Source organism: Abrus precatorius, unplaced genomic scaffold (genome assembly GCF_003935025.1).
Source record: "Abrus precatorius isolate BTA unplaced genomic scaffold, Abrus_2018 Scaffold10, whole genome shotgun sequence".
Taxonomy (NCBI): domain Eukaryota; kingdom Viridiplantae; phylum Streptophyta; class Magnoliopsida; order Fabales; family Fabaceae; genus Abrus; species Abrus precatorius.
The window spans coordinates 22317866-22336780 of NW_020874292.1; the positions used below are offsets into that span (position 1 = coordinate 22317866).

General features: G+C 30.4%; 2 protein-coding genes across 2 annotated transcripts; both read left to right on the forward strand.

The window, feature by feature from the left end:
- The first annotated feature begins 475 nt into the window (after positions 1 to 475).
- Positions 476 to 3199, forward strand: LOC113853255 (B-box domain protein 31-like). Its single transcript, XM_027483779.1, has one exon. It carries the CDS (start codon positions 606 to 608, stop codon positions 1071 to 1073), a length of 468 nt encoding a protein of 155 aa, XP_027339580.1. The 5' UTR covers positions 476 to 605; the 3' UTR covers positions 1074 to 3199.
- Positions 3200 to 4505: 1306 nt separating this feature from the next.
- LOC113852465 (E3 ubiquitin-protein ligase CSU1) lies at positions 4506 to 17322 on the forward strand. Its single transcript, XM_027482747.1, has 3 exons — positions 4506 to 4517; positions 15055 to 15360; positions 16442 to 17322. Exons 2-3 carry the CDS (start codon positions 15122 to 15124, stop codon positions 17115 to 17117), a joined length of 915 nt encoding a protein of 304 aa, XP_027338548.1. The 5' UTR covers positions 4506 to 4517; positions 15055 to 15121; the 3' UTR covers positions 17118 to 17322.
- Positions 17323 to 18915: the final 1593 nt, after the last annotated feature.

Consider the following 18915-nt stretch of genomic DNA (forward strand, 5'->3'; position numbering starts at 1 on the left):
GACCAACTTGTTTGACTCCAAGTCATATACAACTATAGTTTTTTTTAATAAATAATAATTTTTTAACGTGTGACTTAAAATACGTGAATAAATTCTTAGAAAAATTTACGTGATATTATAAAATTTAATATATTACTAATATTAAATTTATAATTTTTCATAACAATTTATTTTATATCATGTTTTTTAATACACGTAAAAAAATTATTGAATTGATATCTAAAAATATATAATTTGACTATATTAGTCTTTAAAAAATACGAATTATATTTATGATATATAAATATGTATTCAATCAGTAAATTAATCTTTAAGATTGCTGACATGAAGACCAATTTGACCAAGTTAAAGAGACTTAGCTTAATCGCCATCATTCAAGAAATCTAATTTCCGATGGTTCCGGGACTAATATATATATATATATATATATATATATATATATATAGGAGTGAGAATTTGTATGAAAGACAAAAAACAAGAGAGGATTTTAATAGTTGCAAGAACTTGCAACTTGCCCTGCACCATTTTTTTTTCGTTGTGGACAATTTACTATATGTAGCTGTTGTGTGTCCAAAACAACAGAGAGAAAACAATTGAAGGTTGAGATGACGAAGAAGTGCGAGCTTTGTAACTGTCCCGCAAAGTTGTTCTGTGAATCAGATCAAGCAAGCCTCTGTTGGGAATGCGATGCAAAGGTTCACAGTGCAAACTTCCTCGTCACCAAGCATCCCAGGTTTCTTCTTTGCCATGTTTGTCAATCACTAACAGCTTGGCACGGAACCGGACCCAAGTTTGTACCCACCATCTCCGTTTGCAACACTTGTGTTAGCAACAGTAATGAGACCTGCAACCAACAGAATCATGATGATGATGATCACGATGATGACGATGATGATGGCTCGGGGGAGGACGATGATATAGAAAACGATGATGTTGGTGTGGACGAAGATGATGAAGAAAATCAAGTGGTTCCATGGACATCTACACCACCACCCCCAGTTTCCCCTTCCTCAAATAGTGTTTCTACTAGTTCTACCAGGTTCTCTAATGTTGAAGATGGTGGCTCAGATTAATGCTTCCAATATTTGATTTTCTTCCTCTGTTTTTTCTTTTTTTTTTTCCTAATTTTGAGGATTTTTGGCTTGTCATGTATGTTTATAAAGCTAAGAAGAAAGCCTCCAACTCCAAGGCTTCTCTTTCCTTACGTTGATATGATAGTTTATGACTCGTAGGTTAACGGTAACAAAGTTGCTTGATTTTGTGCTAATAATCATGAATCCGCTCTAATAACTTTGTGCTAACAAAGTTGGCAAATATCAGAATATGCAACGAATACAAAAGTAAGAAAAACCATGGATTAATTTCAGGGAAAGCTAGTCTCTCTAGTTGCTAATGAACCTTAATTCTTGTGCCCATTGCCAAATCCTTTCATTCAATTGCCACAAGTTTTTGTTTTATTTTTCTGTTTGTTTTATCTGACTGTTAGATTTGAGAAATTTAAGTCCTCTCATAAGACAATGTATTTGTGTTTTCTAAATGCCAACAAACCCTACTATTGATTTTGATTTTCTTGTTTTGAAAATTATGAAGGGTCACAATCACACAGCATTGAACTTGCGGTTCTAATCAAGGATTGCCCACTTGCATTAATTATTGTAGTTTATTCATTAATTATAGTAGCTTAATCGCACTTCATGCACTCAACTTCTGTTTGATGTGATATCAAGACTCTTCTTCCAACCTGAAATGTGAGAGCAAAGGAATTCTGACAACATTTTTCACTGACTGAGGAATTGTCTGATCTAGGATGTTGCTTAGAATCTGTCTTATGTGTATAAACTACTATACTCGATGATCCCCTGGTATTAAATAAAACGGACCGTCACATAGATTTGTACGAAAATAACAAAAGCAGACCATATCATAGATTAAAAAAAAGGAAAAAACAATAATCTCTTTTGTGATTCACGAGTATAAAATAAGCTAAATTAAGTTTTGCACCTGAGGATAGGGAAGTGGGACCATGTAAATCCGACACCTTCACGTGCCTTCCATAAACATGATTTAGTATTTAAGTAGCAAGTTAAAAATGGGTAGTACTATCCCAAAGAATGTTAAACTAAATTAATATCAAGTTAACCAACGAGATTTGAAGGAATCAAGAAGAAAGGGAATGAGGGTAGGGATTATATTAGCAGTGACTGTGAAATTGTTGCTTTGCAAGTGGGGGAGGGTATGTGTGGCCATCAGTGTAAGCTTTTGCCAAAACTTACCACCATGGACACACGAGATACTTTTTGAGTTATCTATGTTTATTCCTTAGATTCTTTCTGCTCCAAAGCCGTTGGTTTTTCTGATTTGTCTCTGATTGTACTACTATGTATATGTATGAGTCACAAAGGAAAAATATTCTGCATCATGGATATATATCCTTTATCTTGAAGTTATAGCCACTAAACTCCCTTTGGTATCCACATATGTGAAAAGTCTTTTTCTGAACAAAGATGGTTTTAAGTCAAGTGCTTTCTTTAATCAACGATAGAAAATCTACAGGGTCTCTAACTCTATCAGATTGACGAAAAGAAGAGCAATTTGCTTACACCAATAGTCCAAAACAATTAGTTTGACGTTGCTTTGCTTGTCCCATTATCATTAATATCACCGTAATTTGGCAATTCTTGAGAGGGCTTCAACGTATCATGAAGGTGAAGAAATTTGATACCAGCTACACTAAACGACAAAAATTGTTGTAGATGCTTGAATTTGAGGTAACTAAGTTGAGTAATATGATCTGTACCGAAAATAATTTAATTATTCCTAAAGTTATTAAGTGAGGCATTTAAAGTCTTGAAATTTTAAAAAAATTTGTTAAGTCATTTTTTTACTTTATATTTTAGTATTATTTTGCAAAAAATAAAATGGTTTACACAATTAAGATTAACGAAGGATTTTAAATTTGAAGGAATTAAAATATTTAATTCATATAATTTCAAACTCTGATTTATGGGTTTTATTTAAAAATTTGAATATCATTATCATATACACACGTACAAATAAGATAATTGACACCATATGCAAATTTACGCTTATAAAAACACGTATAAATGATAAACTTTATTAATTAAACAGAAAAATATAAATTTATGAAGTAAATAAAGTTTACAAAAAGTCTTTTAATTCAATAGTTAACTAATGCTTCATTATGCTACCCTATTTTAATATATACTGTATTGTTGAGCATATAATATGTGCATGAGGAAGTGGAGTATGCGCTTCTCTCATGGATACCATAAGATCTGAGGCATCTCTTTAGCAATATTCTTTGTGTGGTGGTGGACTGACTGGCAAACTTTGCGCACACAAATTAAAGTACTTGGGTCTCATTCTTTTAGATTCTTCTTCACTAAGATGTGAGGCATTTCTTAGGCAAGATTTTTTCAAGATTTATATTATAAGTTATTACTGCTGGATTGACTACAACTGGATGCCCGATCCTAATAATTGTCTCCCGAATAAACTTTGAGGCTTGAATTGGTACGGATAAAAATTGTATAGAGTGATTTGAATTAGAAAATCCATGAAACCAACCGATTCACATGGATTAATCAACAATTTACAATTACTTTTAATCATAATCTTATCAATGTAACGTCAGTAAATAAATAAAAACATTATAAATTATTAAATTTATTAAATTCAATTAACTAGTAAAAAGTTTATGTAATAAATTAATCCTCTTACACTTAAAGTACCTCTTAGTTTTATTAATCAGTTAATAATATGATCGCTTATTAATTAATTAACTAAAATTAACCTTTCATTGATTAATTCAACAATATCAATAACAAAAAAAATAAGAAATTAATAGAACTCATCGCAGCCCTATGATAATAAATGTTTAGTTATACATAGTCATAGTAATAAAAATATAAGAAATTAAATATAAAACATCTATAATCTTAAATAATAAAGAAAAAAAAATCTCATAATTAATCTACTGTAGAAGAAACATCAATTTTATGATAGAGAATGACATTTCTTAAAGATCTCTTAGAGACAATGATTGAAATTAGAAAGTTAGGGAGATGATGCATGTGTGATTAGTGGAGGAGTTTTATATGGAAGACCTTGGGTTTGAGAATAAGATGATAAATGAAGAGAAAAACTTGTAAATTCAGTAAAAAATTCATACTAAAAATCCTTAAATTCCTTTTATTTGGCGTTGCAAAAGTTGGGTACCAAGGACATAATCCTCCTAAGGACATCTTATATAGTGTGGGTCAATGTTTTTAGCACAATTCTTGAGTAGGCATTTACACAACCCATGATGGGGCTTTTTTGTCCATATGCAGTGAAAAGAGAAAGAATTTCTCTAAATAAGGTAGATATGAAAGAAATGTTGTGCTTGGGTCACAATAAAAAAGTGTTGGCATGTGTTTACGACATATAAATAATTTAATATAAAAAAGGAATGTCAACAAAGAAATTTTGTTAACATACTGTAGATCGACATCTGTGTGTCACAGTAAGTTGAATTTCAACACTTATAATATATCGTTAATTTTGACGCCAACACTTACCTCGTGCATCACACCTTGTACTCGATTTTATCTTACAATTTAAATGAGGTTACATTCTTTTATATGTTGGTTTCTATCTAATTTTAGATGTATATATAGATCGATGGGTGTTGTATTAGTGGACAAAATTTTAGGAGAAGTCGACGAGTAGGAGAAGTTGAAGGTTAGATATTTAATAATTTATTATTTTAATTTTTTAATTTTTGCAATTAAGTTTGAAATAATAATATATTATTACAAAGTTATGAAATTAAAAATATTTGTAGTACTATGTTAATTTTATTTAATGTAAATATAAATCTCTTTTAATTTAATAATTTTGTAATATCTTTTCTATTAGTATTTGTTTAAGTAGTTAATTTATTTTCATAATACTTTTTTGTATTTTTAATTTAATATGCAAGATGACTGGAATTGTGGTTATTTTATATTGGAATGGAAGAGTGTATGAAGGAAATGAGGGTATAATATTTGAAGAGAATAAGAAGATGATTAAAATAGAATGTGGAATTACTTTCAAGATGCTGAAAAAAAAGATACATACAAAATTGAGATTGTACAGTAATAATGTAATTTCTAAACTAATTTTACGAATTTTAGTTTATGCAATGAGTGAAAACCATACAATTTTAGATGTATTTAATGATGAAGCTATTGATTGTATGATAAATGCATTTCAACAACAACATCAAAGAAATGTAGTTGAGTTATATGTGAATATTTGATGAAACTTCTCATGTTGTTGCAAATCGTTAGGTTTAAATTTATCACTTCCTGCTGTTAATGTTAGTGACAATGAAGAAGAGTATGCAATTGGAAGAGATAATATATAATATTTATTTAAATAATATAATATTTAAAATTTAGTAATTTATTAATAAATATGTGATACTGCATCTACAGATGAAGAAGATGATTACGATAATGACTATGAAGATGAAAGCGAAATTTTTTTAAATAATTCTTCTAATATTGATTTGGATGATAATTTTGATTCAATAATCAATAATACAAACATTGAAAGAAATACCGATATGCAAGGTATGGTCAACAACAGGTATAATTTAATATAATACATTAATTGTAAAATTTTGTTAACTAACATTAGTTGAATTTAATATAGATTCTTAACACATTTTTGGAATATAAGTTCACACTACACTGCTATTAATTGGGAACATTTTGATCAAGAATTAGATTTTTCTGAGTTGCACTTGTCACAATCATGGCTACAAGGAGATGCATTATATGTTGAACAACTCTTTGACTCTAAAAGGAGGTTAAAATGACGAAAAAATATTATGCAATGAGGAAACATCAAACATTTGTTGTGGTTGAGTCAAAAGCATCAACTCATGTTGTAAAGTGTGTGAATCATAATTCCAAGTGTCCTTGGAAAGTAAGAGCTGTTACCCAAAAATTCAAATAAGTGAAAAATTACGAAATAGGGTGGTATGCATACCTGCTTAAATACTATGATTTCTCAAAACTACAAAGATTTAGATTCAAATTTTATTTGTTCATGCATTCTTGGTACGTGAATCTCAATTAATGTTATTTTTGTTTGTGTTTTAAAATGATGTTTAAATGATCTTTATTCGAGACACATTGTTTGATTTTATTGATAGGTATGCTCAAAGAAGAACCATCAGTTCCCATTTCACTAATCCAAGAGAGAATAACAGGATAATTTGAGTATTCAATTTTATACCAAAAAAAAAACATGGAAAGCATAACAAAAAGCAATTGTGATAATATTTGGTGATTGGGATGAATCATATGCAACATTGCTAAGATAGTTAGAATACATCAAATTACATGCTCCAGGGTCGGTCTACAAAATTGAGACGAGACGAATGATTATGTTAAAGGTACTGTAATGGATAATAGATTCAGAGTCTTTCATCGATTGTTTTGGTCGTTTAAGCAATGTCATGAAGCCTTCAAGTTTTGTAAGCTTATAATACAGGTAAACGGTACCTTTTGTATGGTAAGTACAAGCAAACATTACTAATTGCTATAACTCAAGATAACAATAATAGTGCGCTTCCTATAACATTTGCCATTGTTGAAGGAGAAACATTATTAGCATGATAATAGTTTTTAGCAATGATTCATCTAAATGTTACTGAGAAGATTAGAATTTGTTTGATAGCTGATCGCCGTCAAAGTATTAAAGGTATTGTGTCTAACCCACACATTGGGTGGCAACCTCCTAATGCTTACCATGTGTATTTCATTCGTCACATTGCAAGCAATTTCAATAGAAGATTCAAAAATATCACCTTGAAGAGTATGCTTATGAAGTTAGGTAAGTTTTTTATAACATATGTGTATTTAGATTTATTATCAATATATACTTAATTTTCACCATTAACCCTATGACTTATTTAAATATAGCATATACAGCTTGCAAGCAAAGATTTGAAGCAAAGTTGAATATATTTCGTTCACATTCTCCTGAAGTTCAAACTTGGAATGATAACATATCAAAGGAGAAGTGGAGTTTAGCTTATGATGAAGAAGGACAATGTTATGGTCACATGACGACTAATTTGTCAGAGTCAGTGAATAAAGTTTTAAAAAGAGCAAGAAATCTCTCAATTACTACTCTTGTAAAAGCAATGTATGCTAGATTGGTCGATATTTTGTGAAGCGTGGTAAGAGCGCAATCAATGACATGAATAATGGTAAAAGGTATTGTCGTAAATTAATTGAAGCTATAGAAAGAAAATCAAGAAGAAATATCTTCACATCAGGTTCATCATTATGACATATAGAAAACAAGGTTTGAAGTTGAAGAGACATTTAATCCAATGACACAAAGGGGTGATCATAAGTGAAGTGTGATTTTATGTACACAATTATGTGAATGTGGCAAATTTCAGGCATACTGATACCCATGTTCACATGTCATAGCTGCTTATGCTACTCTAAGTATAGACTTTTGGCAATATGTTTATGTTGTAAACACATACTCATCTCAATGGTGGCTGCTTGAAATTGAAAATAATATTTTACAAAATGATGAATGGAAGTTGTTGTCAGATCAAGATAGAGAGCACGAGAGAAAGGACGACCAAATGCTTCTAAAATTAGAAATGAAATGGATTGGGTTGACTCACAATCGCAACAATGATGTAGGTTATGTCGACAGTCATGTCACAATCAACATCATTGTCCACAATAAAGCAGTGCTAATAATGATGTTGAGTAATATTGTCACCGGTTGGTTGATAATCTTTGTGTTTCATTTATCATTGTCAACATATGCTAGTTTAATTAAATGTATGTTGTTTGATTAGTTAAAATTTACCTTATGTCACTTAAGTAATGATTTGGCATATGTGAGGAATGTGCAAAAATATAACCCATTTGTCCATCTAAATTTATATAACTAATTCACTAACATTTTCTCACACTTATAACAACCAACATTAAAAACTAAAACTAAAGTAGTCAAAATAACGATGTTTTCTAAAACAATAGGATAATATACTTAATCAGAATCCAAGGACTGCTCATGATGTCCCTCCTCATAAGGTGTGAGAATGCATTGTCAACGACGATCTTGAGCTCCACGATAAAGGTTAAGTCTCACCTCAGGTCCAATTGCATTAGAGGCTCCAATGAATTTGGCATTAAGATCAATTCCACGCTTCTCCCTGGGTAGTAATGATGTTGTTTGGCCACCATGTCCACTTTGATGAGTGCTTACACCTAGTGCATTCAGTGTGAAGAACATTGGCTCATATGGAAGAGGTGTCATGAAAAAGGGTAGCGTTAGGAACATAATATTCACCAGTAGAAAATGGAGATGCAGGAGTCACATTTGTATGCTGTGATTAGTGAACATAGGATGATTGTGTCCCTTGCGAAGGGTGAAATAGAAAAGGTGGAGAGACATAAGAAACACCATCTCCTCGCTTAGGTAAAAAGGGTAATGTAAAATTTGTGGCTTGCAATTTTAAAAACCAAACAATATATTAAATAAATTAAATAATATAATATATCTACTATTTCCCCAATGAAGCATAACAACCAAATACCTGAAATGACGTTTGCCGACGTTGCAAACCTCTGCCTTCTCGATGTTGTGCATCCATACCAATGTCAATTTGAGGTTCATCTGAATTTCCACTTTGAATAGGAGGGTCACATGAAGATGAAGGCTCTAAGATGCATTCCTGCTCATTTTGTAAGGATAACATCGTCTCACACAACTCTTTTATCTCTTTAAATGAAAATGTGTCCTTACCATCACTACACAAGTAATATGCCTTCTCATGAGTATCTCCCTGCATTATCATTACTCACCATATCAGAATCTATCAAACAAAGTAAATAATGATCAATAATCTATTAATAATTCTTACAAGTAATGCAAACATTGTAGCATCCCTGCTCATCCACCGTCTAGTATGAGTAATGTATCACCTCATGTATTCAGAGTTTCAACTTAATAGACCAATTTGCGATTCATTATTCACTACCCAATCTAACCTCCTCTCCCAATGCTCTAGTATGTCTCTGAACTTGGACTCCTAACTGTCACCGGTCTTCCCTCTAAGAGTAATGTCATGTAACTGGTCTGGCTGATAAGAAGCATGAGGAATATGTTGTACCATCCCAAATTGACGTATGACATGGTCGGGCTAGTGTCATTCACATATCTAAAAACAAATAAGTGGCACAATTGCTCTCCAAATATGTATGCCCTCAGTGCATATGGCAGAGAAAGTATGCATTAAATCCATACTATATGGTTGTCACACAATCTGAAAGTCAAAAAGCAATTCATTTAATTATTCATAAATATAAACTGATGATAACATAGATCATTAACAATTAACAAAATACCTCGTCATGTTTCAAATGGTCAAATTTGAATCTAAAGTATGCTAGATCCTTTCTCTCCTTTTTCTAATTTTGAAATCCTAACCGCTTATACAAACATAAATATTAGTACAAATGTTTGTAACAAAATACTTTTGAATAAATATTTAACAAAAAAATATTGTAGCATACCGTGCACCGTAAGAAAGATCATTCCATGTGTAGGGAGATTACCCGAAGTTAGAAATGGAAACCTATCGCACGCCCACATCATCACTAGTGGAGTCAATCCTCTAATACCAAACCGATCAATATTTGTGGATATACATAACTCTCGGTATAGAAATGCTAATGTTGCAGCTCCCCAACTATATTGTCCAATAATCTCCAAATCCTCAAGTAAGGGAAGGTACCTATTAGAGACTTTGCTACTAGAATGATCAGTTAACATAAATCCACCTATCAGTCTCAAAATATAAGTTCTAGCAAACCGAGTTAGCTGAATGGCATTTTGGTTGTGCAAGCCAACATGGGAAAATGTTCATCCAACCAAGTAAGTTTCAAGCTGCTCCCTATAAATGCAGAACTAGGTGGTCTAATTCCCAACAAATCCTCAACAATCTGTGCCCTATCACCTCCTGCAGGGGCAATCACTGCCTTCCATCAATACGAAGACTCATCTGAATAGTAATGTCTTTAAGAGTAATAATACACTCTCTAAGAGACAAATGAAATGTATAGGTCTCTGACCTCCATCTTTCTACCAAAGTTGTAATCAACTGACAATCAACAGGAATACTAGCCAATTGTGCTACTCTAGAAAATCCTGCTAGTGTCAAATGATGAATAATCTCTAATGGAACTCCCTTTATGCCAGCAGGTATAAAATGATCTCTCCTCACTCTCAAAATTGGGTGTTCACAGTCATTCCAAATATGTTCTGAAACATGAATAAACTAATAACGCAATAATGAATTATCTTAAAGGCGAGATTTAACACCCTACTACGACACGAAGATGATACCATCTGAAATTTGTTTAAACAAGTAAACCCTAAACTTCATATTTTCAATATAAGCAACAAAAATAACTCTTTTACTAATTTTACCTACATCTAATAAATCTACAACATATATTTTAATAATAGCTACCAAGAAAGTTTATATTAAAAATATCATTATAGAAAAATAATTTATCTAAATTTTTACTAATATAATCAATTATTGCTTTATTTTTTACACTTAAATTAATAGTTTTATCTTTACCAATTTTATATTATTTACTATATCTTAAATATGTGCAAATTATTTTTACAAATCTAACAAATATAGTTTTTCTAATAATGTAAATTTATTAATTAACATATTTTTTTCTTTTTTATTATTTTCATTTTATTTTGTTATAAAATTGATTTCTTTTTTTAGTAACCTACTAACAAATAACATATATTTATCTAATCTAATTATTTTATATTTCTCATTTAATTTATATTTATATATATTTACACTTTAATTATTTTAATATAATAATTTTTATATAACTAAATATTTTTACTTTTAAATATAGTTTTCTACATAAAAACTAAATATATTATATATGTTAATTTAAATATTTTAATTATATATCTGATAATTCCGGTTTAAAAATATAATTTTTTATTTTTCTGTTATCCTATTTTGAATATCTCTATTTTCTATTTTCATATTTCGTATTTTTCTAATTTCTTAATTTTCACATGCAAAAAAATTACAAAAAAAAAATATAATTTCAATTTTACTAACTTTTGTATTCGAATCCGGATCAACTCCTTTCACTCTTACTCAAAATAACAATTTTTGTAAGACCAAAATCTTGTAACCAAATAACAACATTATTTTTAAAAAAATATATTAATATTTATATCAAATAGAAAATAAAATAACACTTTCTTACTGTACTTTTTTCAAACTGAACAAAGGATCCCATAAATTTATAAATTTTTGCACTCTGTGTCTGTTGCTGGTTTTTTTGGCACACTCTTTTATTTTCTCAACCAGGAAGATGAAGCGGAGAAGAAAAGAGAGAGAAGCACCAGGCGGGAAATTTTTCTGAAGACTTGCGACGTGGACCAATGACGACTGTGTCAGTTTTTAACATACCGACACTCATGTCGGTCAAAGCAGTACCGATATAAATGCGAATCTAAGTTGTTTGACACACAAGGGAACATCCACGTGTTTACATCGTAGCCGTAGATCAATTTTTAAATAGCTGGTGTCGATAGAATATTTGACGCCACTATGATAATTTAAAAATAAAAAAATTATGTCAACACTATATTTTCTGACACTTCTTCCACATGTCATTCTTCACCTCAGACAACATATTTGTTTTAAAAATACCCTACTTGAAGAAATAGTTTATCTGTTCACCTTATTAAGGCAAAAAATTCCATGTTGTGGTGAAGCACCATTGTGCTTTCTTGGAATGTAGCATAAGGCGTGCTAATATCAGCAAGAGCATGCTTGTCACTTTCACTAATTCTATCTAATATTTGTTTTTTTATGTAACTTTTCTTCATAATTTAATTTAATTTTATCAAGTAGCATTACTATCAATTCCTACAATACAAGTAAAAGAAAATTAACCAAATCAAATGATAAAATATCAATTCTAATGGCAAAATAGAAAAAATCTCATAAATAAAGTATTATCAATAGTTACAATACATAAGTTACTTTGTTAATCCCAAAAAATTAAAAATTATGTAAATTAGTCTTTATCACAAAAAGATTGATAAGTAAGTCTCATGTAAAACTTATCATTCTCCATGTTAGAAATAAAATTACATCCATTGCTTATAGTCCCATGGTCTTCATGTAAAAATATTAAAAACTACTTTTAATTCTCTTTATTCTCAACATCAACAATTGTATATGATATTATTCAAATGTAGTTATAAACATCTTAACTCATTTCTTATAACAATGGTCCTTTGTAATAACTTTAGAAATGACCCATCAAGACCTATAAATGGTTTGTATCCAACCTTAAAGCCACCTTTGTACCTCAGAAAACATATATTCCACATTCAAAATTGTGGTGGACCTCTAGCTTAGAAAATAATATTTATTTTGGTCCCTAAAATAGAAGGCATTGGACATTTTAATCCATAAAATTTAAAACATGACATTAGTCACCAACTTCTATCTTCATCGAACATTTTAATCCCAAAACTCAGATATTGTTAATAGATAGTAATAAAATATAAATATCCCACGTTAAATGAGATGTATGATTGATTATGTGACAAAAATGACGTTATATGTAGTATGATATATGTTTTCATTTTATTTTAGTCATTGAAATTGTTATCGACAAACATTTTAGTTCCTAATTCTTAAAATTTTTTATCTACTTATCATTCTTTTTCTCCATTCTCTATCACCAAAAATTACCCTCATCGGTTACTATCTGTGTTCTTTGCTAATGATCTAAGTTTATGTTTGCTCCTAACTTTGGCCTTGTTGTTCCCTCAAACCTCACAAATCCTTGTTTGGAGATGATTTTCAAGCTCAAAGAACTAAATGATAAGCAACACCATCGACATCAAAGCAATGATTTGTGCGTCATATGTGAACATAGAAGTTCACACATGCCTCACTAAAATTGCAAAGAACCCTAGAACGTAACTAAAACATAGTCCCATAAGCATCGCAAAATTTGTCTTTTTAGAATTCTTTGCACCCAGTTCATTTCCCATACATGTGGACATGTCAAAGCTTTAAGGTAGATGAAAAAATGTATATCAATGTAATGGTTTAAATTAGAACATCCATGAAAGTAATGATTGCATGAGGATTAATCAACAACTCGCAAAGTAAAATTATAATTTTGTACCACCACCATGTGAGGCAAACTAAAATGCAACTTAGAATAGTAAAATTTAAGAGCACTTTTTACTCTTTGAAGCAACCATTGAAAGAAATACATGACTATGCTTTTTTATGTATACCCAAAATTTATTTGTAAATAATCAACAAAATTATGAGGTTGAAATTTGTCCAAATAATGCCTAAAGCAATGTCTTTGTTGCCAGTAAAGAATGAAAATGGTGACCAACAAGGGTAGTTTCCATTGATAAAAAATGAAGAAGAAGAAGAAAAATGTATATCAGTGACAATCTCAATGATTAAAATGATTAACAAGTGATAATTTTACGAATTAAAATAAAATGAAAAAAATATATCATACCACATATGATATCATTTTTATCACGTAATTAATCATACATGTTACTTAATATGACATATTAACATTCTGTTATTATCTATTAATTATGTTTGAATTTAAAGACTAAAATGTCTAACATATATAAAAGTTAAAGACTAACAACTTTTTTAAAACTTTAAGAAATAAAGTGTTTGATACTTTTTATCTTAAAGAATAAAATGAAAGTTTAGTTATCATTTTACTATTGAACTTGAATTACACATAAAAAATTTTCTATAAATAATATTACAAATTTTCAAATTGTTATTTTTACTCCCATCTACATCCTATCTTACCTTAATTATTATCATATAAATTTTACTATCTTTTAATTGTATACCATATTTTATATTCTTGCCTTAATAATTATTGACATTTTTATTAATCCAATTTGCTTAAAAAAAGTGTTAGAATAAGTTGAATATTAGTATAATATTTATTATTTTATTTCTTAACTTCTATTAATATAAGTTATTAATTAGTCTTACTGTTTGACTTTTATTTTTAATTTTTATAATTTTAAAAAATATTTATTTTTTAAAAAAATTTAAGTTTATTTTATTATATTCATCAAAATTTAGATTTATCCAAAAATTAATTACACTAACTAAATATATTAAAACCTATAATAGTAGAGACTTAAAAAAAAATGTTGTAGAATTTCACTTAGCTACGATAGAAAGATAAATTTTAAAGCCACTATGCATCAATTTCAAACTAAAATTATTTAATTACATTCAATGACAAATAGTGAACAACTAAAATAACTATTTTTGTAATATCTAATGCATTGGTAATTTAATTCTAAATCTTTAAATTGAATCACAACATTTTTCTAATGTATTATAAATTTAAATATCTAATTTGGATTAGTTTAAAAGTTTAACCTGTATTATTTTTAGAAATATTTTTTCTTAAATTTTCTAATCCTAAATCCTATAAGCTGAGTGGTAAACATGTTTAACCTATCTACAACAATAAATAACCACCGAAGAATTAATAATGTAAAATATATCAAATTATATTTTATTGATAATTTTATTTGTAATATAATTTTTATAATTATTTTTAAAATTATAACTATCTATTATCTTAATTATCTATATTAAATTTTGTTAAAATTAAATAATTATAAATATATGATGAAATGATATTATTTTTATTTATTTTGAATATTTATATATTATTTATTTTAATATACATAAATAAACTATTAAATATTTTCTTTATTAATCTTTGGTTTTATAAGAGTAATTTATATAATAACAAAATTAATTTAACGAAGATAAGATTATTTAAAAAATAAGAAATAATGGAAGAAAGGATTTAATTTCATCCCTTTTTGTATGTAAATTGTTTGGACATTTGAAACCCCATTGACCCCTAGAACTATTTGAAAACCCTAGAAGAGGATTTGACGATCTGAAAATTGAAGATTACGATTGGGGGAAGAGATGCCTCAGAGACACTCGAAGAACAACAACGATCTCGCGTTCTTCACGTACGATGAGAAGCGGAAACTTGGTTATGGGACGCAGAAGGAGAGGCTGGGGAAGGACTCCATTAAGCCTTTCGATGCTTGCTGCCTCTGCCTCAAATCCCTAATCGACCCAATGAGCTGCCACAAAGGCCATCTCTTCTGCAAAGAGTGCATTCTCGAGTGCTTGTTGTCTCAGAAGAAAGACATTCAAAGGTATTTCTGACATCTCTCTCTCGATTGCGATCTCGTTTTCTATCTCGTTGAATCTTAATCCAGTTTGAATTTCTCTGGTTGAAATTGCTGAGTACGTGATGATTGAAATTCGTGCTAATGACTGGTGATAATTACTGGGATTTGTTGGAATAAGGGTGGGATGGGATTATTGGGGCTTTTAATTGGCATGAATATGAGAAGTTTGAAGCGTACAAATAAAAATATGAATTGTGGGATGGGATTATTGGGGCTTTTAATTGACATGAATATGAGAAGTTTGAAGCGTACAAATAAAATATGCATTGTTTTGCTCGAATTGTGGCAGCATTAATAGAGGACGTTTTCTGCAAGATTAGTTTTGTTCTTTGACGAAATAAATCTACTTCACTTTTTAATGCTTTGGAATTTCGATAATGGAGTTGTATAGTTTAAGTCATGCCTTTTGCTATTGCTGTTATTTGTTTCGTGAAGTTGTTTTGAACGTCGCTCTCTCACCAATCATTTATGCAAATTACTAAGATTTTATTCCCTTGTGACGTACTCTATGAAATTTGAGAGTTTAGAAATGAATTGGTTGATCGAAAGCTTGATGAAAAACCTTGGCTAGTGGCAAATAAGAATGTTTATAATATACCAGACGTATTTTCAAAATTTTCAGGAAACATGATTCCTAGGAAACATAATTCCCAGGAACTAAAAAAGATTCTGTACACCAAATGCCTCCTTAGGTCCTGGATTGTCTTGATCAGACCTAATAATAAATAATACAAATCATACAATACATATCCTCTCATTTTCCTTGTTGATTTTTGGTTGCTATCATGTAATCTATCATCCATTTCTGATTGTAATTTATCTTATGATAAATAAAATGATTTTACCAGTTCTATCAAGAAGAGTCTACTGTTCTCCGTGAATGCTGATTTGAGTTCTTATGCAGAATAATTTGCATTGATTGCTTAGAACTTTTAAATATGTGTTGTCTTTCTTTGTACTATGTTTTCCTTGCTGTGGATACACTGAATGGTTGTGTTTTGAACCTTAAAAATGTTGTTTTGATGCTGATATCTATAATAAACAGGAAGCTTGTGGCCCATGCTGCTCAGCAGAAACATGAAAAAGAAGAGGAGGAAGAGAGATTGATGTTGCAAAAGGCTAAAGAGCTTGATGCATTTGATCAGCAAAATCATGGTGCTGTACCCCAATACAGTGATAGAAATTATGGCCGTGATAAGAACGGTTTCCATGGGGCAAACAGTGTGAAGGTTACATCCTATGAAGAGGAAGCCCTTCGGACAATGAAGGCATTTTGGCTGCCTTCTGCTACGCCTGAATCTTCTGTTAAAGTAGAAGCACCTTCTACCAGTACTATTTGTCCAGAAGGCAAGGAGAAACTAAAGTTAAAGACACTTTTTCCTGTCCATTTTACTGAAGATACCAGTGAGCAGAAAAAATCCAAGGCTCTTGACAGGACCTACATTTGTCCTAGCTGCAAAGTTACTCTCACCAACACAATGTCGCTTGTGGCCCTTAGTTCATGTGGGCATATATTTTGCAAGAAATGTGCTGACAGATTTATGGCTGTTGATAAGGTTTGTCTTGTTTGCAACAAGGCGTGTAAAGAGAGAAATTTGGTGAATTTGGAGAAGGGAGGGACAGGCTTTGCTGGTCATGGGGATCATCTCCAAGCCACAGACTTCAAGCATTTGGGAAGCGGTACTGGTTTAGGCCTGGTTAGACCTGCCATGAAGACTTGACGCTCTCTTGATTTAGCTGGTCAAGTGTATGCTAGATGATACTGCATTCAGGAGAAGAAACTTGTGAACTAACTTCTCTTGACGAGTTTACCATGTTACCGTGCTGTACTCGTCAATATCTGTCTTATCTTTGATGTTCTACAAAGTTTGTATTATTCTTACTGCTTTTTTTGCTTACCCAAGTTAAACCTTGATAATGTGAAAAGTCAGCTTCTTCTCTAAACTGAAAATCTGGTGGATGCATACTTCGTGCATTCTCAGCTGTATTTTTTTTTTTAATTGTGAAAGGGTACTAGCTGTCATCACTTTAGGTTGATGGGCGAGATAATATCATCTACCCGTTGATTGGGCTCGTTAATTTTAAATTATTAATAAACAGCTACGAAATTCTGATTGAAAGTTGTCTGCCAACTTACTTAGGTGATCACATTAAAAAAAAAAAAAAACGGAGCAGTAATACTGATTTTTAATACTGTATGTAATTGACATTTCGGTGTGAACATGACAGAACAAGTATAATAGTGATAGTAAATCTAACATTTAACTCTATTTTTTACATTAATATGCGCTAGCCCGCTTGGCTTAAAATCGAATAATAATATTTAGCAAAAGCTAATTAAGAAACTAAATGTGAAAGTTTTTTTATTCGAAAATATAATAAATACACTCCTTTTTTCTTAATTTTTAATGCAGTTTAATATAAACGAACTAATTAGTAAGATTATAATAGTTATGTATAATTATTTTTTACAATAATTTAAACACAAGGAAAAGAGATACAAAAAGGAAAGTGTGTGATAGATTAGTGATGTAATAAAGAGATAGAAAATAAAAAGTAAGTATATTAATTGTTGTAAAAGTTGTGTTACTCGTTATGGCTCCCTTTGTGGGGTTTTTTTTGCCTGTATAGGGTTAAATCAAAAACATTTTATTCGTATGGGTTCTTTGACAAAAAATTTCCTGTCTAGGGTGATTTGTGAGTGTCGTAACAAATGTTGGCGACACATGATCAAGTATCGACTGAAAGAATGCCGACACAGGTGTCAGAACCGACTACTGAGAGCGGTTCAAAAGGAACCGCTCTTTAATATAGACATCTTAGAGCGGTTACTTTCAAACCGCTCTCATAAATCAATTTTAGAGAGCGGTTAGAAAGTAACCGCTCTAAGAAGTGCATTTTAGAGAGCGGTTGTTATGGAACCGCTCTCAAAAGTCATGTTAGAGAGCGGTTCACACCAGTGTCGGGTTGTTCAGGACCGACACACACTGATTGGTCCAGGCCCTCCATCTTCTTCTCCTTTGTGCTTTTGGTTCTGTTATTCATCTTCTTCAGTGAAAAATTTTTGCAAATTGAAAACGCAGAGGTGGAGGTGGAGTGGAGAAGCAGGGCAGATAGATTGCATATTTTTAAAACTTTGAAAGGTAAGAAAAAAACATTATAGTGTATATTAGATATAAATATAAAATATTTATTCTTGCTTCCGTTTTTGGTCCCAGGAATATTGCAATCGGTGGTGGTCCAGGCTATTGTGAGAGGGACTTTCGGTGGTCCAGATTCTTAGCAAAAGGAGGTTAGTAAAAATTGATATTTATAGTGATTTTGTTATGCATGTAAAAAATAGGAAAATAGGAATATAGAAAAATAGAAAAATAGGAATATAGAAAAATAGGAAAATAAAAAAAATAGTTAAATTAAAATATATAATTTTCTTATTACTTATGTAAAAAATAATTAAATAAGAAATATAAAAGAATTAAATTGAATAAATATATGAGGAAAAATTATGTGTGATTATTA